Below are 24,897 nucleotides of genomic sequence, written 5' to 3' on the forward strand. Positions count from 1 at the left end.
GGCAGTCTGGACGCATGCTGGGACAGTGAACCCTGGAGTACAGTGGTACTGGCAGTCTGGACGCATGCTGGGACAGTGAACCCTGGAGTACAGTGGCACTGGCAGTCTGGACGCATGCTGGGACAGTGAACCCTGGAGTACAGTGGCACTGGCAGTCTGGACGCATGCTGGGACAGTGAACCCTGGAGTACAGTGGCACTGGCAGTCTGGACGCATGCTGGGACAGTGAACCCTGGAGTACAGTGGCACTGGCAGTCTGGATGCATGCTGGGACACTGGCAGTGTTGACGCATGCTGGGACAGTGAACCCTGGAGTACAGTGGCACTGGCAGTCTGGACGCATGCTGGGACAGTGAACCCTGGAGTACAGTGGCACTGGCAGTCTGGGCGCATGCTGGGACAGTGAACCCTGGAGTACAGTGATACTGGCAGTCTGGACGCATGCTGGGACAGTGAACCCTGGAGTACAGTGGCACTGGCAGTCTGGACGCATGCTGGGACAGTGAACCCTGGAGTACAGTGGCACTGGCAGTCTGGACGCTTGCTGGGACAGTGAACCCTGCAGTACAGTGGCACGAGCAGTCTGGACGCATGCTGGGACAGTGAACCCTGGAGTACAGTGGCACGGGCAGTCTGGACGCATGCTGGGACAGTGAACCCTGGAGAGTACAGTGGCACTGGCAGTCTGGACGCATGCTGGGACAGTGAACCCTGGAGTACAGTGGCACTGGCAGTCTGGACGCATGCTGGGACAGTGAACCCTGGAGTACAGTGGCAATGGCAGTCTGGACGCATGCTGGGACAGTGAACCCTGGAGTACAGTGGCACTGGCAGTCTGGACGCATGCTGGGACAGTGAACCCTGGAGTACAGTGGCACTGGCAGTCTGGACGCATGCTGGGACAGTGAACCCTGGAGTACAGTGACATTGGCAGTCTGGACGCATGCTGGGACAGTGAACCCTGGAGTACAGTGGCACTGGCAGTGTGGACGCATGCTGGGACAGTGAACTTTGGAGTCCACTGGCACGGGCAGTCTGGACGCATGCTGGGACAGTGAACCCTGGAGTACAGTGGCACAGACAGTGTGGACGCATGCTGGAACAGTGAAATCTGGAGTACAGTGGCACAGGCAGTCTGGACGCATGCTGGGACAGTGAACCCTTGAGTACAGTGGCACTGGCAGTGTCGACGCATGCTGGGACAGTGAACCCTGGAGTACAGTGGCACGGGCAGTCTGGACGCATGCTGGGATAGTGAACCCTGGAGTACAGTGGCACTGGCAGTGTGGACGCATGCTGGGACAGTGAACCCTGGAGTACAGTGGCACTGGCAGTGTGGACGCATGCTGGGACAGTGAACCCTGGAGTACAGTGGCATAGGCAGTCTGGAGGCATTCTGGGACAGTAAACACTGGAGTACAGTGGCACTGGCATTCTGGACGTATGCTGGGACAGTGAACCCTGGAGTACAGTGGCACAGACAGTGTGGACGCATGCTGGAACAGTGAACCCTGGAGTACAGTGGCACGGGCAGTCTGGACGCATGCTGGGACAGTGAACCCTGGAGTACGGTGGACCTGGCAGTGTCGACGTATGCTGGGACAGTGAACCCTGGAGTACAGTGGCATTGGCAGTCTGGACACATGCTGGGACAGTGAACCCTGGAGTACAGTGGCACGGGCAGTCTGGACGCATGCTGGGACAGTGAACCCTGGAGTACAGTGGCACTGGCAGTCTGGACGCATGCTGCGACAGTGAACCCTGGAGTACAGTGGCACGGGCAGTCTGGACGCATGCTGGGACAGTGAACCCTGGAGTACGGTGGACCTGGCAGTGTCGACGTATGCTGGGACAGTGAACCCTGGAGTACAGTGGCATTGGCCGTCTGGACACATGCTGGGACAGTGAACCCTGGAGTACAGTGGCACGGGCAGTCTGGACGCATGCTGGGACAGTGAACCCTGGAGTACAGTGGCACTGGCAGTCTGGACGCATGCTGCGACAGTGAACCCTGGAGTACAGTGGCACTGGCAGTCTGGACGCATGCTGCTATTCTTTAGACATTTAACGTATAGGAACTTTGCAAACTGGGTGCACACTGGTAATGTGTAGCAGCACACTGGGATTCTGCAGCCTGTCTTGCAAAACAGTCAACATACTGCAAATATAAATAAAAAGCTGAAGAATATACTTGTGTTGTCAAACTGGCAGTTCATGGAATTCTCAAATTGGCAACAGGCTTTATTAGTGAAAACTGTGAGAAAGCATTCTGGGAGTGCACTGGTATTAACTGGGAATACACTGGAGTTGCGTAACTCACAATATACTGGGACTGTGCTAGCTAGATTTATCCAGGATTGTCGAACTGGAAATTGTCAATCTCTGAGGACACTGTGCTTCTGGATAGGAATATACTGCGAGTTTTCATACGAAGACTGCACTAGAATTGGACAAACTAAGAATATACTGGGGTTGTCAAACGAGGTGTATACTGGAAGACTGCAAATAGGAAATACACTGGGATTGTCGAGTTTATAGTATAGTGACCATTTCAATTTTAAACTGGAAATATACCAGCGTAGCAATAACGAAGGTGATTCTGGGATTGGCAAACTCAGACTATACTGAGATGTGCAAATGAGGAGCGTATTGCGATGGGGAACACTGAGAGTGTAATAGTGATAGTGTTTTAGGAATATTTATACCTGGTAGCATGCTGGGGATGTCAAGCAGGGCTTGTCTTTTGAGGTTTTGCAGTGTACTATCATGTCAGGTAGGAAGTGTGCTGGGCAGGTCTTTTGAGGATTTGAGCGTAGTATTAGCGTAGTATTATGTTAAGCAGGGAGTACGCTGGGCTTGTCTTTTGAGGTTTTGGAGTGTAGTACCATGTCAAGAAAATGGGCAGTCGGTCTAGGAAACTAATGGCAGAGTGGGATTATAATCCAGCTGTAAAAAACTGGGAATACATTGGGATTGACTACCTCAGAATATGCTAGGATTGTGTAAGAAGAGATTGTGCTGTGTTGTCAAACTGGGAATGTGTTGGACATCTGTAAACTGGGAATATAAACTGGATTGTTACACTGGGAGTGTACTGGGATTGTGCAGACATGATATATGACGGGATTTTGCAAGATTGGTCCATACTGGCGCTGTATCGTAATCAAGAGAGTCATGTGTGGGTGCTGTGGGCAGCAGGCAGGTGGCATCATAGATGGAAGTTGAGCCTAGGAGAGGAGGGAAGGTTCCAAGGAGAGCAGTTCCACCTGGGAGAGGGTGCAGATTAAGAAATAATATCCTTTCCCACTACCTTCATCAACTGGCACCTGCTTGCGCTTTAGTTAACGTGGGCACAGCACCCTTACTGGCTGGTGAAACTCATGGGAAAGGGTATCATTGTACATAGCATACTGAGGCCAACAGCTGGCATGCTGATAGCTTTTTTGAACTTATGAAAGGGCGTGCTAGCCGTTTCATAAGTTAAAAAAGAACTACATAAAAAAACGGCTGCCTGGGAAAGCAAGCATTGGCAATGCCAACACGTTTGGAATTTTGTAGGCATGGGAAAGGCATTTGCCAGGTACTGCCATGGTGGTATTTGCTGGCCATCGATGGTAGCAGATGCAAAATGGTGCGAGTACCTGAGCATGTAATAGCAGTACCTGGCAAATGCCTAATACTTATACACAAGCCAAAAATGTTGGCTTTGCCAATGCCTATTTTTAACAGGACTTGAGTGCCAGATGAGCGTAATGCTTATAAATGAAGTGGCTCGAGGCAGACCCGGTTAAGACATTTGTATTACACCAGTAGCTCATTTACAGCTCCAATTAAGTCATTATTGGGACTCATTACAAGTTGGCCGATACAGGATAAAAGTGCCAGTAATAACGCTTACCAGCACTTTTACTGGACCGACCAACTAAAAGTCTGCCAATAGGGAAGGAGGATTTACCTCGAGCTAATAGCTGGAGGTAGATCCAACACCCTACTGGTAAACAAAACTGCTGGTATTACCGGCATGGTAATACTGGTGCCGGTAATACCGACAAATACCACCATGGAGTCCTATGGGACTGGATGGAATGGGGATTTACCACCCTTACCAGCACTTGTAATCTGCCGATAATTCAGACAGATTAAGTGACGGTAACAGCAATTCCAATTGCCGGTATCCTGGAGGTAATACGGCCAGGATACCCGCAAACTCCTAATGAGGTCCAATTCTCAGAAGACTGCTTTGAAAAAACACTGGCAGGAACTTTGAACACATAGTTTGATGGTAATGCTTGATAAAGATAGCTCAAACGATCCCAGGAGAATGTGTTATGGCCTTCGAAGGGGCAGTTAGTTAGTGAGACTGGCCAGAGGGATTAGCATTGCCGTGGGCAGTCAAAGGGTGGGTAAATAACCAAGCAACACCTACAAGCTTTGTGTCCCTCCTCATGTGCCATGTCTCCCTAGTCATACTCTAATGCAATAGTTTTGACTTATTTAGCGCCACCTAATAGCCAAAACTAAAAAGGGGATGCAAACTGCCAGTCGTCCCATCTCTATTTGTCTGGCGGCCATGTTACATGCGGCAGATTGGTTGCTGGAAGCGGGCAAAGGTAAGCGCAGAGAGTAGACTTGGCAGGTGGGTGCATTTGGGAAGAGTGAGGAGTGTTGGCACAAGATAGTGAAGGGCAAGGAAATGGCGACGGTGGTGTTCGCGTGCTTGAGAGCATGAGATGAAGCCTGCGTTTGGTGCAAGATGATTGTCTCGCGTACCCACTTTGGGGTGCTAATGCAGGTAATGTAGGGGCCGGTGATGCAACCTCGAGGTAGCACTCATGAACATCTGGCTGTGAAGAATAACATGCAGGCTTACATGGAACCTCCCTCCAAAGTCATCAGTGTTTGCTCACTTGCATGTTATCAAGTTATGCCTTTACTGGGATTGGCGAACTGTGAAGATACTCTTGATTATCACCACAAGGAGTCTGAGACCACATAGGAGAAAAGTCGACCCGTTTTTTAATAACTGGGGAAATTGTACCAAAAAGCTGTATGGGTGGCAACTACCCGAAGTCGTTTTTTGCTTAAAAACACACTTTATTTACGGCCTTTTTCTAAAAGATGGGTGATGGGGGATGACAACATTTTCAAAATCCAGAGAATGCAAAATCCAAAGTTGACACGGTTGTGTTCTGGACAATATTCACAGAAGCAAGTTGTGTGTCAATGTGTCCAGTACAACCTTCCAGTTTCAATGACCCTTTGTGACACTAAATTATTGGGTCAATTTGAGCTTTCCGTTGAAGAGCTTTGGCCTGGAGTATTATTGTGGAGGGTCATGGCAGTAAAATCTTCATTCAGAGTATAACGACTGTGTTGAATTTAGCTGTGTCTTGAGTTTAGCCACTGTGTTTAATTTAGCTTTGCTTCTGGAATTTAGCTGTGCTCTAAATTCACCCCTTTTTATATGCAGCTGCATTTTGACTATAGCCACTGTGATCATTTTAGCTGCACTTTGAGTATAGCAACTGTGTTGAATTTAGCTGCTCTTTCAATATAGCCACTGTACTGTTTTTGCTGCATTCAAGTATAGTCACTGTGTTGAATTTAGCTGCTCTTTTAACTCGCCCCCACTTTAAATCTAGCTGCACGTTGAGTACAGCCACTTTGCTGAAATCAGCTACAAGCCAAGAAACCAATCAGGACACACGGGTACGTATCACACTCCATGCTTATGGAAGATAGCCAAAGCCACAGCCATCCACCTGCATGCATTTGCTAACATACACTAACCTGAGACACATCGCACAACTCTGCCATAAGAATGCAGCTATCCCCCATTACAAAAATGTGTCTAGCTACACACATAATGAGTCTCCTACTCTCGCATACTCTCCAGACTACCTCACAGCACCCATCCACATGCCAGCTCGACATGGGTGGCTAACAGGGACTGGGCCACCCCTACCTACCTTTGTATAGGCTAAAATGCACACACACATTCTAAACTCCTCTGACGAACTTCCCATACCTTAGTCTTTGGTCTCCTGAGGGCATTCAACCAACAGTGCTTTGAGGCAATACCAATGGGAAAAGGCACTATACAAATGACAAATTACATTACATTGAAAACTATTGTCATTAGGAGATTATAATGCAGAATCCTGCACACAGTATTCACTATTATTGCTCACGGTGTCCACAAAGATCATGGTTATACCATCGCCGGGGCAAAAGAGCTTTCTCCATTGGTAGTATTTGAGAAATGCTGCAGGCGCACAACTCTTGCCTTCGCGTTTCAGATGTGCAAAAGTTCCATAAATGGGCTATGACGAGGCAAATCAGAGTGCACTTCTTCATCGCAATGGCGTGAACTTCTAATTTGGTCAATTTAGCCGGTCAAGTGGCACAGCGAGTAGAGCGCTTGCAGGTTCGAATCCCGGCAGGGCCAAACTCAGCCTTTCATCCTTCCGAGGTCGATAAATGCGCACCACACACCGTGGGTAATAATAAGCAGCGCTCAGATACCTGAGGGTTCGTAGCGCTATATAAGTGCCAAATTATTATTATTATTTTTGAGGATGCCACCATTCACCAGATGACTCTTGTAGAAGAGCTGAGTCAAGCAACTGATGCATTGCCCCTCCTTCGTGACACTGAGGGATTACCTTCACAGGTGGACAAATGCACCTCATTCAGGAAAGGCCACCGCTACTGTGATACTGAAAGGTGACCCTCGCTGCTGGACTGAAATAAGTGCCATCAGACAGCACAGCATACCACAACAGAAATACTCAAAGGTGATTCTTGCTGCAGGATTGAAACACGTGTACCTCCCTGGGACCAGATTACGGAAACTGTGCACCGGTGTAAATGCAAATTTGCATGGTCTTAGCCGTAGTGCAAAAAAAATTGAGGCCATATTAGAACCCCTTTGCACCATGAAAAGTGCAATTCTCCATGGCATTAGCACTAGAGGAAAAATGGCCCTAGTGCAAAAAAGAAATACGTTCAATGCTCTTTTGCACAAGGGCAAGGTTTGCCCTGGTGCTAACGCAATTCCGTATTAGCACCAGGACAAACCTTCCCCTGTCGCAAACATGCATCGAAAGAATCGATTTCTACCCAAAGGCAAACGTTATCCTACTGCTAATACCCTGAAATATTGTACTTGTCATGGTGCAAAGGTTTTAAAATATGTCGCCAATGTTTTTTGCACTAGTGCAAACTGTGCCCTAGTGCTAATACCATGGAGCTGTGCGCTTACACCAGTGTGAGCTTTCTGTAATCTGCCCCTGGAATGCATTCACGCTCATTATTGTCAAGAGATATGCACTTACTCGCTGTTTCTCCAGAGCCTGACTCCTATCAGCTCCTAGACCCGCTTGCGAGCTTCATATCATGGCCTGAGTGCAACAATCCCCTGGCTTATCGCTTGGCACTTGCATGGTGTCTTCCAGCGGTTACCCGCTTTGGCCAAAGTGGTCTCATTTTCCAGCACTTTTTGCCGCGTGCCACTCACCCAGATCCTAGCTCAGTTGACCACCCTTGCTTCCATCTCATGGCTGCTAAGCTTGAGAATGGACAGTGTCAAAGACTTTAGGGAAGTGCAAGTAGACTTCCTCCTGCACCGCTCCATCACCACAACTCACGCTCGCCCAGGTGACTAGTGCAAGCAGACTTCCTCCTGCACCGCTCCATCACCACAACTCAGGCTCGCCCAGGTGACTAGTGCAAGCAGACTTCCTCCTGCACCGCTCCATCACCACAACTCACGCTCGCCCAGGTGACTAGTGCAAGCAGACTTCCTCCTGCACCGCTCCATCACCACAACTCACGCTCGCCCAGGTGACTAGTGCAAGCAGACTTCCTCCTGCACCGCTCCATCACCACAACTCAGGCTCGCCCAGGTGACTAGTGCAAGCAGACTTCCTCCTGCACCGCTCCATCACCACAACTCAGGCTCGCCCAGGTGACTAGTGCAAGTAGACTTCCTCCTGCACCGCTCCATCACCACAACTCAGGCTCGCCCAGGTGACTAGTGCAAGTAGACTTCCTCCTGCACCGCTCCATCACCACAACTCACGCTCGCCCAGGTGACTAGTGCAAGTAGACTTCCTCCTGCACCGCTCCATCACCACAACTCAGGCTCGCCCAGGTGACTAGTGCAAGTAGACTTCCTCCTGCACCGCTCCATCACCACAACTCACGCTCGCCCAGGTGACTAGTGCAAGCAGACTTCCTCCTGCACCGCTCCATCACCACAACTCACGCTCGCCCAGGTGACTAGTGCAAGTAGACTTCCTCCTGCACCGCTTCATCACCACAACTCACGCTCGCCCAGGTGACTAGTGCAAGCAGACTGATCAGCCACAGCTCCGCTCTATAGCGCACACAATGGGCAGTCTTGACACTCTTTTGTCTTAAGCTCCACTAGGATGACAATTTGGACACCTTGTACGACGGAGAATCACAGTATCAGAATGATATAGTGATACATGCCACTATTGTAGAGGTTTGGTGTATTTAATGTCAGAACAGCACTTTACACTTTAGGTGGAATTGTGTGACCCACTATTTCTATAGATCAATCTTTTTGCATCTTTTGCACAGCATGAATGGATTTGTATGGGCATGAATGGGGCTAGTTTGGATGAGTGTTTGATCACAGCAGGTTGTGTGTATTGGTATGATTAAAATATATTTTTGTATCACAGATTCAGTTATGTATTTTTAATGACATGACATCTTTTTTTACATGTTTTTTTCATCCATTATATAAAATAAAGAATAATTGTGATAATTAATTTGGTCTACATGGAAAGCGATTGCTTTTGCACAGTAAAATAGTTGAATGCAATGAGAGTCAGTATATTTTCATTTTATTTAATTTTTTGGATTTGCAGAGCGCACAACAGCCTACAGGCATCGAGGCGCTATTACAGGAGAATGTAGGTAGGCTTTATTCAGGGTTACAGTGAATGCGGCCCAACAGTGAAGTTACTTAGTTCTTGTTACTGAGTTACAATTACAGGTGGCTAGGTAAGATTCATACAGACAAAGGTGGTTTGAGTATTTAGCATATAGCAATTACATATAGCCAAAGGTAGTTTGAGTATTTGGCATATAGCAAATACAGGTTGGGGAATAGAATTAATCTAAACACAGGTAGTTTAAGTTTTTTGCATAAAATACAATTTCATGAAGGTTTTCATATTCCATAGGGACAACATCAGCCCACTATGCAAAATCAAAAGATGCAAAGGGGTATGTGCAAGGTGCAGAGTCATACAAATAGCCTAGTCTTAATTGCTTTGCAGAAGGCTATGTGAGAGTTAATCATCCTAATATGAGAAGGGAGGGAGTTACAGTACGAGGTGGCCATGGTAGGAAAACTGGTACCGCCAGCACAGACTCTGCGGGTCTTAGGCACGGAGATGCTGTTGGTGTACGCCATTCTAGTTGGCCTAGCTGAAGTTGGCTTAGTATACCTCTGGGTATCTACACGCTGTGATGCCACGTGCTTCAGCCAGCAGCCTGTTGACCTACCTCAGCTTCTGTGAAGTATTCCCTCAATCATGAGTCTGTAACCTCCTCACTCTCCTCAGCGCCTTGAGGCCTTTTTGGTCTTTGTCCACGCTCTATAAATACCTTTACATTACGTGTGAATAATACATGTACGGACTTCTCAGTTATCGTGAACATATCATGCTTTTATGGTTGGCCATCTGATGTTTGATGTAACTGGGGAGATGTGCACTTCTTCATGCAGCTATGCAGGCTTACATGTTAACCCTTCATCTCATGAATTGTCACTTTGGAATGGTTACATAGGTTTGCCCTTTAAAATGAATTCAAATGAACCTAGAAAAAGGTGATGTGGAAGGTGAGGAAAGCGCGGAAAGCAGCACCCGTTTAATCAGTTCCAGTAGTTATTGTACCAGCATTGATGGCATTCCTCATGGAATGAATGAAATACTTTATTTCGGGTAAAAACATATCCATAAAAGCAGTAACCGAAACAATTGCAGAAAATAAAAAACACGTTCACATATATCGAAAAATACAATAAAACAAACCAAAGCAATGTGAATCATCCTTGACAGATACAGAAAGATAGAACAAATTCACACCACCAGCTCAGATTCTTCAAGAGAAACTGCATTAGCTAAAACGCTTGGGGCCTAATTCACAGAAGGGTTTTATAATGGCAAAGCTCCACTGGAAAACGCTCTGTGAAAAAGGTCCTAGGTGCGTAACAATACTACCTCATTTTCTCATCCATTTCAACAATCATCGACTTCCTATTTGCTAAAACATATCCATAAAAGCGATGACAGAAACAATTACGCTGGATAAAACGATGCATATCAAAACATACAATAAAATATACAAGGACAATGTGCAACCTTCCAGTAAAAATGTGGAGTTAATCATGTGTTATTATGTTTATAGCTGAAATGAGCTTTATCATAATATACAAACATTTATTTTTATTTTTTGTTTATAGGTTTTAAAACCTTTACAAAACAATCTTTCAAAAAAATGTCTTTTCATTACAACATAATATACAAATCAAAACAAACACAAGTACATCATTTAAAATAAATAGAAATAACTAATAATTCATAAAACCAAGTGTTCAACTAAATTCGAATCATAAAATCTCATAGATATTTACCCAATTGTTCATAAAAGAAACAACAATTTTTAGAAAAAGAAACAATCAGTTCAAAACTCAAGAGATACAGTAGATATAAATAAAAGGCTAAAACTAGTAGGCTAGATAATCAAGAAAAAATATTCCATCGATAGCTAACCACAACCAAAATCCTCTAAAATGATACATTTCAAATTAGCTTTTCCATTTAGTGCAAATGGTCATTGAGTTGTTTTGCATAATAATATTAACAGTTCCACAGACAAAGATTTTGAGGAGAATACCCCTCTATTCGAATTTGTGGGATTTTCACAACTCAATACACATAAGGCAATATATAGTTAAGATAAGGTGCCTACAAAGCATCTTTCACCAATATATACAAAAACAATTGAATACATTTAAAATACAATTATTCAATTAATCGCAAAAACATATATAGTATATGCACATTACAATTAATTACATTACATCCTGGTTTACATGACTTACTAAAACAATACCGGACCTACTGGACGGTCAGAATATAATACATAAGCAGCTATACCGGTCTCAGGTCAATTCTTCATCCTGATGTTTCCTAGGAACGACGCAAGAACTGAGAAGGATATTCATTCTTACTCCTTCATCAGTACTTTTATAAAATTCACATTGGCTAATAGGCTAATAGGCGGTACCTCCCGAGCCATGTGGCTGCTACCAACACTAGTCAGATTCCAAGATTCGAATCAGCTGTCAACTTTAGTTATTCAATTTGTGCATTTTCCCCACTTTTCTGTACACCTAATCTGGAGTTAAAGGAGAGTTCCGGGACTTTTTTTTTATTGTCCCTACGGTTCGGCCATGTGTTTTTAAGCATAACTCGGTAGATCGTAGAAAACTTTCCTATGGACCTTACCCGACTTTTTGTCCATTAACGCACTCGAAATCAGCCGCCATTTTCTGATAATCCTATCACTTGCCGCATCGCCCTGGCTCACCTGCTTTTGCGGCACTAAATCAAATCCCCCGCCCCTGAGCCTGACATCAGCAGACGCGTACCGCCCATTTCCCAACGCCAAAGCACGTTTCGTGTCAACAATCGCTGCGCCTCAGCTAATGAAGTGTCGCCATGGAAACGGCAGGACGCCTCTTTCCTCAATAAGTATAAACACACCGTTTCACAACACACAGCAGCAGATTTTCGATTCCATTACTCTCGCTGTGTTACTTTGAGTATTCTGTGACTCGTTTCTGTGCTCTGGTCAGCTACCTTCGTTGATTGTAGCCCGTGTGAACAGATACCAGTACCACCGCTATAAATTATTTTACTTTCTTTACCACACAATGGCTACAATAATGCCGTATATGTACGAGCCCGAGTACACCGAGGAAGAACTACTGGAAAGGCAAGCACGCGAAAACGATGGGGATTCGGACGGCAGTTGGGAGGACCAGTCAACGGATGAAGAGCCTGGACCATGTCGCATGGACGGCGTCTCCACCTGGTGCACGTGCAATCGGTGCGAGCTAATGCCAACTGAGGAGGAGAACTGCTGCTGCCGTGAAAATTCCGGGTGCTTGGCCTACATTTCGGAAGGCGAGCCAAGTCCGCAATGCATCACCGAGCTGCCAGAGTTCAGGGAAGCCTGCCTCTCACGGACAGTGTTGAGGATGATGATGGTGCTTATGCACGAACTTTGCGGCACTGTTCGTCCGCGTAATCCGAATAACGAGTAAGTATACTCTGGTTGTGATGTCAGTGATGCCACTACTATTTCATGGTCGTCTCCCACATATAAAACTACATCTACATATCATTCGAATGCATGTAAATTGGTTCCATGTTGTGCATTTTCTAGATAGAATTTTTTTCAAAGCAGAATGACATTTTTGTACCTGAATCGACAGTGATAAGAAAGTTGTCATTTTAATACAGTTTGCATCCTTCATTTTCACAGGTGGTACAGGCTGGTGGCCTATCGTTGCTTCACTTGGTGGCTTCACGGGAGGCTCGGACACCGCGTTCGGAGAGTAATACCTGCCTGTGCGGTACTTGCCATTAGACAACATTTCCCCAGCGACAGTGGACAATACCGCGGATTTTCCCTGGATGTGCTGCAACCGCAACTTTACAATGTGTAATGTTTATTATTTATGTTCAATTGAAATTAAGATCTAAAATAAAACCCAACATATATTTTAACAATGGTTGTTTTGATTTTTTAAATGAATCTAGTGTGTCTCCATTGAATAGTCTTCCTGTGCCTTGTCTTGTCACACCACATGTCTCCGGCCAGCATCCTCCCTCACGCTGGCCGCCCACCTTCAATCCACATAACCGTTGAACCCATATGCAGCAGACATACATATGTTATTTTGCGGGTTGGCATCAAGCCTCCCGGCCTTGCCTCCTCCCCCAAAAATACTTACCACACCACTTTGTTCAAGCGTTGGCAATAAAAGGAAGGCCGTTGGATTTTATTGATACAAAACATGGTTATAGGTAAATAATCAATATGGTTGATCATAATAAATCATCCTTTTGGGCACCGGGTACAGAGATGACCCCCTCTGGCCCGTGCCGCCTTGCCACCACAGGCCAGCCTGCTGCTGACTAACTGCCTAGGGATCCAGGGTCTCCAGGGTGAACTGCACCCATATATTCTCCTGGGAGGGTGAGGTATTTATAAACTCACCCCCTGCCTTCCATGTACTAGATCCTGCAGCCTGCCTCTTACATGCAGTTAGATGGCCTCTCCTTGGTGAGGCCCTACGGCAAACGAGTCTTGTCTGCACGACCACCGCCCCAATCCACCCCCCGCCCTATCAAAGGCAGTTCGCACCGGGGTACTTGCGCTGGCAAGTGGAGCTGTCAGGGAGCGATAAAGGCCAAGAGGTGCCAAAGACCATGTACACTTCAAAGTGGTCTATAGAGCATGGGTTGTTGTTCCCATGTCTACCGCCAGACCCCGTGTCTCCTGCCAAGCATCCCCCCTCACGCTGGACGGCCCCCTGCAATCCACATAAGTGTGTCTCCATTCACGAGTCTTCCTGTGTCTTGTCTGCACGACCACCGCCCCAATCCACCCCCCGCCCTATCAAAGGCAGTTCGCACCGGGGTACTTGCGCTGGCAAGTGGAGCTGTCAGGGAGCGATAAAGGCCAAGAGGTGCCAAAGACCATGTACACTTCAAAGTGGTCTATAGAGCATGGGTTGTTGTTCCCATGTCTACCGCCAGACCCCTTGTCTCCTGCCAAGCATCCCCCCTCACGCTGGACGTGATTCATACACGTCATTCATTCACAAACACACCCCTGTTTCGAATTCTTTATAACCCACTTCATATTTATAATGAGAACTTCTTTGCACTTTGCTAGTCAACCCGTGAAGGTGCTGGTTATCTGCTCTTCGTCTCTGTGAACTTCCGTGACCACTTCGAGGAAACTCGTCAGTTTGCAACCTGTGAACTGCTCCCTGTTCTTCGACAAGAAACTACTCTGATCCCTGCATCTAACTGTTTGCTCGTCAAGGTAAGGCCATGTACCATACTCATTTTGCGTCCAATTTCTTTTCGTTCAAGACAGTATATGCAAGGAACTAGTCACATGTTCTGAGTTTAGTCAAATTATTTTTCTATTTTTTTAAAGTTATTCAAATACTTATCCGCATGTGAATAACGTGTATAGTTCCAAGAACCAAAACATACCTTGCATTGAACCTTTTATGTGTCATTTAATTTTTTAACACATTGGTATTCATAGAGAATTGTAGATCTTTACTTTTCAGAACTTTCCACAATGCCTGCCTGTTCCATTGGCGGTTGCCCTTCGAAGACCCATAATAAATCTGAAGGTACTATAATGCATGTTTTCCCTAAGACAATAGATCAGATAAGAGAATGGGTCCGATATTGCGGATATCCACCCTCTGAGCTTGAAAGTAGAGTCCTAGAAGTCTTTGCGGACAAGAGGGGTGATCGATACCGCATCTGGAGAACCGTCTACTTTTACGGAAGCACCTCAAAACCTTTGCTTCTGCTTTCTCTCTCCCTCTCCCCTGCAACAACTGGTCCACTGTCTGCGATCTCGGTCCTGGGCCCTTCCACTCTCCACCTGCACTCCCTGTCAACCCCTGCACTGAGGGACTGTCTCAGTATCCTACAGCCCCCCCTTGACGTTTAAAACCCAGTTGCACTGTCCTAGCTATGAAATAATTTCCCGACCGAATATATAAAATGAATAATTTTAATAAAGATCTGATGCTGAGACTAATTTCATTGTTTATGTTTTTCAAACAGGTACATCATGCATTACTGCATGTGTCACGAGTACCAGACACCGGCGGACGGCTTCTTTAACCGCCAGTTGCTTCTCTGCGTGAACAACGTTACCACCCTGACCATTTTATGGGACGATCGCCAAGTACAAGTATGCCCTTACGCGGTACTAACGGCTAGATGCAACATACAGACCGTTGTGGTGGCCTAGTGCCTTGTTGTTGGAACAGCCATGCGATTATCAGTGCGACCGAAGAGCTTATTTTATCGTAAACCAACACCCTGTTTACTGCACACGAACATCGCTTGCCTCAAGACGAACTATTTTGGATCGAGAGCAAATAAAAATGAAAATCGCTGAATATTCTATAAACATTTGATGTCAAATAAATGTACTTTACCAAATTTACAATCTTGCGGTTTGATTTAAAAGTACAGTTTCATATTGCGAATTGTGGCGCGCTGTGTTGTGTGAGCTGATCTGTGTTGATTTCCGGGTTCTGTGTGGAGTCGCGTAGAAGACGCCAGGGCGCGTTTGCCTACGCAGCACAGTCACGTCACGGATAGAGGCGGGGAATATGAATGTTTTGATAAAGTCTGTTTCAGGGGCGGGGGATTTGATTTAGTGCCGCAAAAGCAGGTGAGCCAGGGCGATGCGGCAAGTGATAGGATTATCAGAAAATGGCGGCTGATTTCGAGTGCGTTAATGGACGAAAAGTCGGGTAAGGTCCATAGGAAAGTTTTCTACGATCTACCGAGTTATGCTTAAAAACACATGGCTGAACCGTAGGGACAATAAAAAAAAAGTCCCGGAACTCTCCTTTAAGCACCCGTTCCAAGGGCTGGAACGGCTGGTATCGGCCCGGCGGCCCAAGTTAAAGGCCAAAGTGAAGCAAGGGCTTTTAAAGAGAGCCCTGGCCTGTTCCTAAAGAGCTTCCCATTTATAAGCTGCTAGTGCCAGGCATCCTTTGAAAACAGTGCTGTGGGTGAGTGCAGTTGCAGTGTGCTGGGATGGTGGGCTGGACAGGATGGCAGACAGGCGCCACCCAGACCGAGCCAGGCAGGTTCCTGGGTTGTGGTTGGCCAGCGGCTTGCAACTCGGCTTGGGCCGGACCATGGCTCTGCCTTTCTTGCCCACCTCGTCTCTCATCATTTTATTTCAGAATGATATCTAGCTGCAATTCCAGATGGGCACCTAAGTGTGCTCGTGTGCCTGTTCCTTTTGCAACCCACAGGTCACAGGTTGGCATGCCCATAAGGCCAATTCAATGTTCCATCCTTCTAAGATCAGCAACTGTCCTACCTTTGATTTGGGAAGTGAGTGAAGCTGTCAATAAGGGCTTATGATAATAATATCATGTGCTATAAACTTTACTGCTCTCTGCAGAGTCCATCTGCAATAGTAGGTTTGGTTAATGCCCAATGGAATGGCAGCCAGTTTATTAACCCCCGAAGGATGGAGGGTCACCCCTTTAAGTGCAAGATGCACACAGATCCCTGGACAGCGCTTAACCCGCTGCACAATCATACCAACGCCCCCCTGGGTCGATGTGGGGGGCGAGTGCCTTATAAAATACAGCACATTATCATGATTATTGCAATTATTGTCATTTTCATCATGATTGCTGTGTTCATTATATCGATCGACCGATCACTTTATTTCGGCAAGTTTGCCATACAATAATACACATCAAAACATGCTTCAGCATCATTCAATACATGTAAGAGGTCATGAAAAAAAGTTATCTTTGTACATAGACAGTGAGAAAGGCATTCTTTCCTGTAGCATAGAAGCAATAAATGCACGATTCAGCAATCCTGCAAACCTGAAATTCTCATTGATTTTAGTGTATAAATAGAGTAAAAAAACAGAGTCGCCAAAAATGTAGCACGCATTGGCATCCAGTGAATAAAACTAATACAAAATAAAGAATTCATTGTTAACGAATAAAAAAACAACAGGAAAATACCAAATTAAAAAGAATATATATATATATATATATATATATATATATATATATATATATATATATATATATATATATATATATGTGTGGGGGTGGGGTAAAGGGTTACATCTGGTGGGGAGTGGGTTGGGGTGGGGTTTTAAACATGGGGAAACAGGGGGTTTGTGCCCCCCTAAAAGCAAATTGGTATTTGTTTTCGTTATTTTGGGTTCGGTAAAAATTAATTCTTTATTTGTTAAAATCCCATGTAAGCATACATATTGACTCACATTGTGATGCCCAAAAGCAATGCTTTCATACCAGAGGGATGTATTTGCATGCACTGGCAAAGTGGGATGGGAAGATTATTTAGTCTACATTGGCAAGAGGGCGCTCGCTCCCTTAACACAAGTTTATGTCGATTGGGCTGGTACAATGCCATCAAGATTGCAATTTGTGAATTAAACACCTGAAAATGTCTTGAACACAATGTGAATTGCGAGTAAAATGTTAACAATGGATAGCAATGCATAAAGATCACCTTGGTTTCCATCTACGTCCAATGTACATGGATGGAGGCGCTTCATGACTTCTGTCTCTTCCGCCTACGCGTATCCGCTGGCCCCCTGCTAGAGCTGCTGGATACTGAACAGGATTGCCACATGATGTGCTCAGCATTTCTTAGTAGGCATTAGCAACGAGTAGTACAGGAATGCTGAAGGCCCCCAGTCCATGCGATGGGCAAGCATTTCGTGTACTACTGTACAGAGCCTGCCTCACGTATTGCAATAGGGTCCATGATGTCCCCTGTGACCCCGCGTCTTCCTTATGACTTTTATTCTTTTTTTCTTTCACAAAATGGGTTTCTCAAATTGGGAAAGTGGATCTGCTGTAGGACCCTATGAGAATGTCCCCTGCTCCCTGTTCCGCAGCCCCCCACTGTCCGCACGAGGGTTTGGGGAGCAGGGCTGTCTCTATGCCCGTGCAGTGAGTATGGATCTGTGTGGCCGCCACTGCCATTTTCTGTTCAGATAGGACTACTGTTAATAGGGCTTTATTTTTTTTTAAAAGTAGAAGAAAAAAAATAAATAAAGGAGGTCTAAAGTCCCCTCGACCATCAGTGCGTCCCTCAGAGCTTCCCGTCATGGAAATTCCCTGGAGCAGAACAACTCGCACTGCCCGTTCCCACTCAGAACGAAGAGAGCCACTCGACGAGTCCTTCAGTGGGAGAACACCTCCTCCAGAACCTTCTGCCTTAAAAAAACAAAATAGGGCTTTTAGTGGCATGCATACTGCTCAACTCAAGGTGCATGCTTTCCACCAGGCCGGTAGGTAACAGGTGTGCACTAAAAAGATGGATATTCTCCAACGTTCCAGCTATGAGTACTATCAAAGCTGTTCCGGTAAGATGGCTCAGCGGGTTAATTGCTTGATGTTGTGAGCTGTGTTTGATCTGCAGGTCGCAGGTTCAAATCCCAGCAAGGCCAACTCATCCTTCCATAGGTTGATAAATGTGTACTAATTTCGATTGGGTAATTATAGTCATGTATATAAATATGTCCTATTTAAAGTGCTATATAAAAAACTAATTATTTTGTTTTTTGTTTTCAGCAAACCCTGACCTCCCCAGGGAGCGTCAGCTCTTCTCGGGGCCCCAGCGTTCCCGGATCTCCCTCCAGCATTGTGGTGAGTCTGCTGTTTTCACCATCATTCTCTGCTACACCGTTGTCCAGTCCCCAGATTCCTACCACTGTGCATGTGAGGGTTCCCAGGCCAGCATGCGGCGCTTTAAGTGGGATGAAGAATCGAATGGGAGGGCTCTAAAAATGGGGCATGGCCTAAGTATGGGAAGGGGTCAATGGGGGATGCAAATTGCTACCAAGGGCACTGGGAGCCAGGCAGCATAGATGGGTGCGTTTCTATCACTTGTTTTACTGAGGCCACCTCTACTTTTTTTTTTAAACACAGGCGCTGATCCCCCTGGCCGCACTTTCACCAAACAGAGATGGTCTCTTCTTTCTCATGAAATGGCTGCCTGCAGGGTCAGTGCCTCTGATCAAGAAGCAAAAGGAAAAAAGGCTGCACCAAAAATGTGAAGGTAGTGCACCTGCCACTGTTTCTTAATCAGAGGCACCAACCCCAACAGGCAGCCCTTTCACTACATAGCGGTAACCATCTCTGTTGTGGGAAATAGATGACTGAGGGAGTTGGCAACTCTATGATTAGTGGGAGGGATCCCGACAGAGCCAACGCCCAGGAGCACTTTTCTGAGGGTGCTGGGGCTTTGCCTTAGCTAGCCCTGGCCCGCTAAAAGCCCTGCTAGCATCCATGAGATGAATGCCACAGGGAATGCCCAATACCTGCAAGAATGCAGAGTGGCTGCCAAGTGCAAGAAGTCCTCATCTTTTCTAGTCCTAGTTGGGGTGACTGAGGGCCAAGGGGACAGATGACTGAGCTTCCGCCCCCCTCACTGGACCCTGGACGGGGGAGGCTGTGCAAGTCCCCCACTCCCCCCGCCCCAACCCGTTGCATGGTTTTTCCTATGTTCCACCCTTGCGCAGCGTTCCTAGAAGGGCTTATCTCTGTTGCACACATGGTGCAAACTCTGTCATTGGCACAATGTCGCGTTTTTAATGAGGGTGCCCTGTCTGTCCCCGAAGAGATCCGCACGCGGCCTTAGTTGGCACCTTTCAAGGGCTATTTTTGGAGGCATTTTGGAACACATCAATATTTTGATTGATGGGTGGGTTAAACTCTCCATTAACTTGTACATTGGGACCTATTTGCTCCCTGCACATACGTGTATTGGGATGTGCTCGACCTTCCTTCATACAATGGCTCGTGTCCATGTTGGTCAAATGATGACTTCTCCCTTTCAGGCTAAAATGGACAACAAGGTTATGGGGTACAAGGACCTGGCCGCCATCCCGAAGGACAAGGCGATCCTGGACATTGAGCGCCCCGACTTGATGATCTACGAACCCCACTTTACCTATTCTGCCCTGGAGCATACAGAGATGCCCCGGAGTCGAGAGGTAAGTCACCCGCCGGCCCGCCAGAGTCAGACGGATAGAACATGTTGGGGCTCACCTCATGGCACCATATGGATCCCTGGGGCTGGGAACTTACCTGCGCAAGGGGACCCAGGGATGCACAGATAGATAGACAGGTGGATATGCACAGCTGAATGTAGATAGGAATCCGTGCGGCTGCTCCCTTTTCTGTCCCCACTCCATTATATGCATTAGTTGTGATTGGTTATTTATTTATTTATGATTGGTTATTTATAACAGACTTAATACCCAGAGGTTTCTAAGCGCGGACCCGGGGATCGGACCCGGGGATCGAAACTGCGTTGCTCCACGTCGTCTTGCTTCCAATGAGAGCGCGTTGCCCCTGAGCTATCCTGCCCAGATTTAAATAATTTGCCATAATGCACACCGATTTCCAATGGGTAGCTCAGAACATTGCATTAAAGCCATACACATAATTGACACGCAAATGTAAACAACATGCTGCTGGGGACAACTCCGGGGTCATTGTAGCATTTAAACTTTGTAAAAATAATAAAAATACAATAAAACCTAAAATAATAAAAAAGGAAGAAAGATCAGTAAAAAAGACAATAGAAAGGCATCAACAAAACAATAAAGTTGAAGTAATTAAGCATCGCATTGTAGATAACTGTAACTTGCAAAAGTGACTATTTTGAGTGTGCTGGAAAGAGAAACAGGAAGAGCGTTCCAGAGGTGGGGAGCTGCCACGGAAGAGGCCCAGCCGCTCGGGATTGCATGCTTTCATTTGGAATGCTCAGCCTCATCATTTAGCCAGATACACAGGCTTCGCCCGCGTAAGTGCCTTGAAAGTACTGCAGCTCCTGCGCATGGTAATGAAGCAATATCCCATGTGGGAGAAACAGTACTGCACTGGAGTATTGCGAACATACTTTCCAGACCCGGAGGTTGGACGCATGGCAGAGTGAAGGACAGGTTTAAGAGAGCCTGGAGTAGAAACTGCAAGACCAGACCATGCAAAGTTACACCTCAGAGTTGACGGCAGAATGAAATCCAACTGTATCTAAAAAAGGGTTTAAAACTGCCAGGCTATTATACAAATCTATGCAAAAAGGACGAGCATACTCGTCCTCGGCACTTAAGGGGTTAATTGTTCTTTGGAGCGATATCAGCGACCAGGAAGATTTTGATGTTTTGGCAACACAGGATTTAAAGGCGAGGGTGTGGTCCACAGTGAAGCTTGATGATTGGTCTGAAGGTGCAAGCGTAGGAGCCACACCCAGGAATATGAAGAAAGCCGGGATTGGACAGGTAGCCGGGATCTCCTAGACACAGGAGAAGGCAATTCTGATTTTGCTGGGTTTTTATTTGGGAGTGCACCACCCAATTTCAAGCGTAATGCCGATGGCCCACCACAGACCTATCAGTCTGGCTTCAGGCCCAGATGCAGCACAGAAACAGCCAACAGCCACGTGGTGGACAATGCAATGGCCATCCTCGATGGCGGGCATTCCTGCCTCTTGATACTCTTCAATCTCCCCGTAGTCTTTCGCACAGTAAACCCTCAAGCCCTCATTAACATACCTCACAACTCAATGGGAATCAGAGAGAATACCCTCCACGGCTTCACCCTCTGCCCAGAAGACCACAATCACCACCTCTATCCATCACCTGTGGAGTCACACCGGGATCCAACCCACCCATGATGTTCATGCTCTGCATGGAACCCCTAGGAACTTTTATCACCTGCCACAACACCCAGATCCACCAAAACACAGGCATCACAAGACACCCACCAACTCAAGCCCTGACCTGCTCTGATCCAGATGGGGATGTCCAGCTCACACCTCATACTGAGCGGGACCAAGGTGGGATTCCTGCTCCTCACCAACAACACTGAACAACCGCACATCCAGACCTCACTTTCCAGCACGGACCTCGAAATATTCACGCTGGAGCTGAAACGCTGTGCTAAGACTCTTGGATTCCATGTAGACAGCAACCTCTCTTTCAAAAAGCACATTGCAAAGAAAACTGAATGGTGCCAACTACCCTTCCTGGGGAAAATCAAACCCTTCCTACTAAATGCCAGCTTCAGGTCCACCATACATGCCCAGGTCCTGTCTGACCTGGGTGGAGGAAACTCCCTGCTCACCAGCCTACCCACCGCCATCCTAGCACATATGAGATCCTGCCCACCTCAGTAAGATCTCTGCATATATGAGCACATAATGCCCACACACATGCCTGGCTACCCATGCAAGCATTTATCACCTTCAAATCCAGCAGCATCATATGGAAAACGGTCACCCTGCATGCTCGCAGCTCCCTGGCAGACAATGCTATCTTCTCTGGTGGTGAGCGCATCACCAGAACTCAGGACTGGGCCCAGCAGGAATGCAAAAATAGAAAGAACAAGGAAACAGGCATTCTCAGTCCATGACCCCATGACCCCAGAAGGTGGCACCTCATGCCTATCAGAATCACCCTGACCCCATGCAATTCAGAATAGAAATCAAGCACCTTCTTAACACCATGCAAGATACCCACCACCTGTGCCCCCGCCCCCTACCTTAAAGCCTCACTTTCAGCACTGGTCCTTGGTTCTCGCTACTGCTAAATGTTGACTATTCCCTGCTACCCAAATGTCATGCTGGTAATACAAGTTTTGCCAATGTTGTCAATGACTCTTCATCTAGTTTATGCCCAGCGCTCAGAGGGTTTCCTAAGCTAGACTTCAACTCAACAAATACCCCAAATAAATAAAAAAAATAAGACAGCATGAAGCAGGCCAACCTTCAGTAACACCCCCACAGACCCGGCGGGGGTCCATATCTGTCATTAATTGCACGCAAAGATATAATTGGACATCATCAGTGCACTGGTGTGGCGAGATTCATGGCCCCCAGCCCAGTATTTCTGTGGCTGCACCGGCAGAGGTGTCAGCCTGCAGCATTACAACAGCATGCACCCTACCCGACAGAGACAGCATGACCCACGCAGAGGCATGGCCAGCGCATGTTCAGGGACTAGGAGCTCACGTACAGGGTCCAGTGCAGCAGTACTTCGCCTTCACCCATGTAATCGGTGGATATCCACAGGCACAGACCATAAATCCTTTCCCGGAAGTAATGAGACGGACTCATCAACATAAAGCAAGCAGACACCGGCCTAAGGAAGCTATCTGTATTTACACACAGACCACGCCTACAAGATAAGCAACACAGAATATAGTCACAGAGCTGTAGCATCTAAACAAGAGAAACAAAACCTCTGCTTCAAAAAAGGTGCAGAACACAAAGGCTTCATTCCATTCCTCGTGGCTCTCCCAGAGAAGACCTGGCCCATGAGCATGCTAGGCCGGGGATATTGGGGGTACTTGCAAACCGCAGGGACAGAATACACTTCTTGCTTGGGGGAGTAGCCATGTCCATCAAGATTGAGCCTATTCTGCTTCTAAACTCCCTTCCTATTGCTGTATTTTCGTAACATATTTGCTTAAGTACGCACACACCCCCCGCACACACCCTCAAAGCTTGGAAATGTGAAGTGGGAGGGCTCCGTGCCATCTTAGCAACTCAGCGCGTTTGTGGAGTTAAGCAGGACAACTGCTCAACGTACAAGGAAACCCTACTCAAAATTTAACTCATTTCTTAAGCAATGACTAAGCAAGCAAACTGCTTAAAAATGTATTATGTATTCATTTGCTAAGCCCTACCCAGGCACGTGCAGGACACACACAATGTAAATGAGCTAAACAGACAGTGAACATGTTCTAATAGGCTTTCTCAATGCTTAGAGACTCAATTAACTGATTGTACAATAGCAATGCTTACCACTGCTTTTGAACTGTTACTTAAACATTCCAACTGCTTGATAAGTATTTTAAAAATGTTAAGCAAGCATTTCTCTTTGTCTCAGGGGGTTACATCGACGTCCTCTACTGACACCCCTACTCAGGAAATACTCGGGGCGGTTGGTGCTAATAGAGTCCATTGCATCCCCTGGGATGAACCACAACACCACAGAACATTCTTGTGTTTGTCACAAGATAGGATCTGACTTTGGGGATCTCCTTCCGGAGTCCACTTTTTGATAAACCAAGATGCACACATCCTATTGGACGGTCATTTAACAGGACACAGAGGATGGCTGCTGGCCTTTCATCCCTGAGGGTACATTTGAGGCCTCCTTCAAAACTGGAAATTGAAAGGCATTTGTTTTTGGATCTCATCTTTAGGACCTTGAATTCCAATCTTAGATCACCAAAGGAAGCCCCCGAACGATCTTGATATGGCACTTAGCAAGACTTGGATCCCACCTGTGGTCGGAAGAGCAACGCGGAAGTCCTCACATCTTCGGAGGCAGGGTTGGGATTAAGGGATCAAGTGGGCCAAACCTCCTTGCACGCTAGTTGCTTAAAAAACTAAAAGCAAAACTTCCTGAAAACTGAAAATAGTATTTAGCTCAGAAGAAAAGACAGAGGGCAGCAAGGGTAGGTATAGATGAGGGGGGGGGGGCTAAAGTGGAATAACAGGAGCCCCCATAAAGGGAAGGAACAGGACAGTAGAGGATTACACTCGGCGGTTCACCTCGCCAGCCCCAGCCAGCTTGCTAGCAAGGCCCCTCACAGGCACATCATGTAATAACTGCTTATTATATCTCTGGTAATGTGCAATATGTTCTAAACATCTTCTCTAATATCTTACCCTCCTCAGCGATCACTCTCGCCAAAGTCCATGTCCCCGCCGCCTTCTCCAGAGGTAAGTGGCAGAAGACATGTCTCTTCCCCAACCCTACAGTGCTTCATTGCAGAGAGAGAGAGAGAGAGAGAGAGAATGAGAGAGAGTGTGTGTGTGTGTTATCAGAGAAAAGAAAACTGTGCCTATTAGCCTGAACTCGATCCCATGCACCCCGACATATTACTGTATGGCACAAAGCCAAGGTACCGCGGTCTTGGATACCGCACAATGTTCCTGGGACAAACTGCTTGCACCGTCTCCATCTGTTCCGCAAACACAC

At 46.6% G+C, this 24,897-nt stretch overlaps 1 protein-coding gene across 1 annotated transcript in view; it reads left to right on the forward strand.

Moving 5' to 3' along the window:
* DMTN (dematin actin binding protein) overlaps positions 1-24,897 on the forward strand; it is a 474,403-nt gene that overhangs the window by 385,392 nt on the left and 64,114 nt on the right. The window contains exons 4-6 of the mRNA XM_069617734.1: positions 18,473-18,547; positions 19,741-19,896; positions 24,594-24,638. Coding sequence (XP_069473835.1) covers positions 18,473-18,547; positions 19,741-19,896; positions 24,594-24,638 — 276 coding nt within the window. The remainder of the gene's footprint in view (positions 1-18,472; positions 18,548-19,740; positions 19,897-24,593; positions 24,639-24,897) is intronic.

This window comes from Ambystoma mexicanum, chromosome 10 (assembly GCF_040938575.1).
Source record: "Ambystoma mexicanum isolate Mex_15411 chromosome 10, UKY_AmexF1_1, whole genome shotgun sequence".
NCBI classification, from domain to species: Eukaryota; Metazoa; Chordata; class Amphibia; order Caudata; family Ambystomatidae; genus Ambystoma; species Ambystoma mexicanum.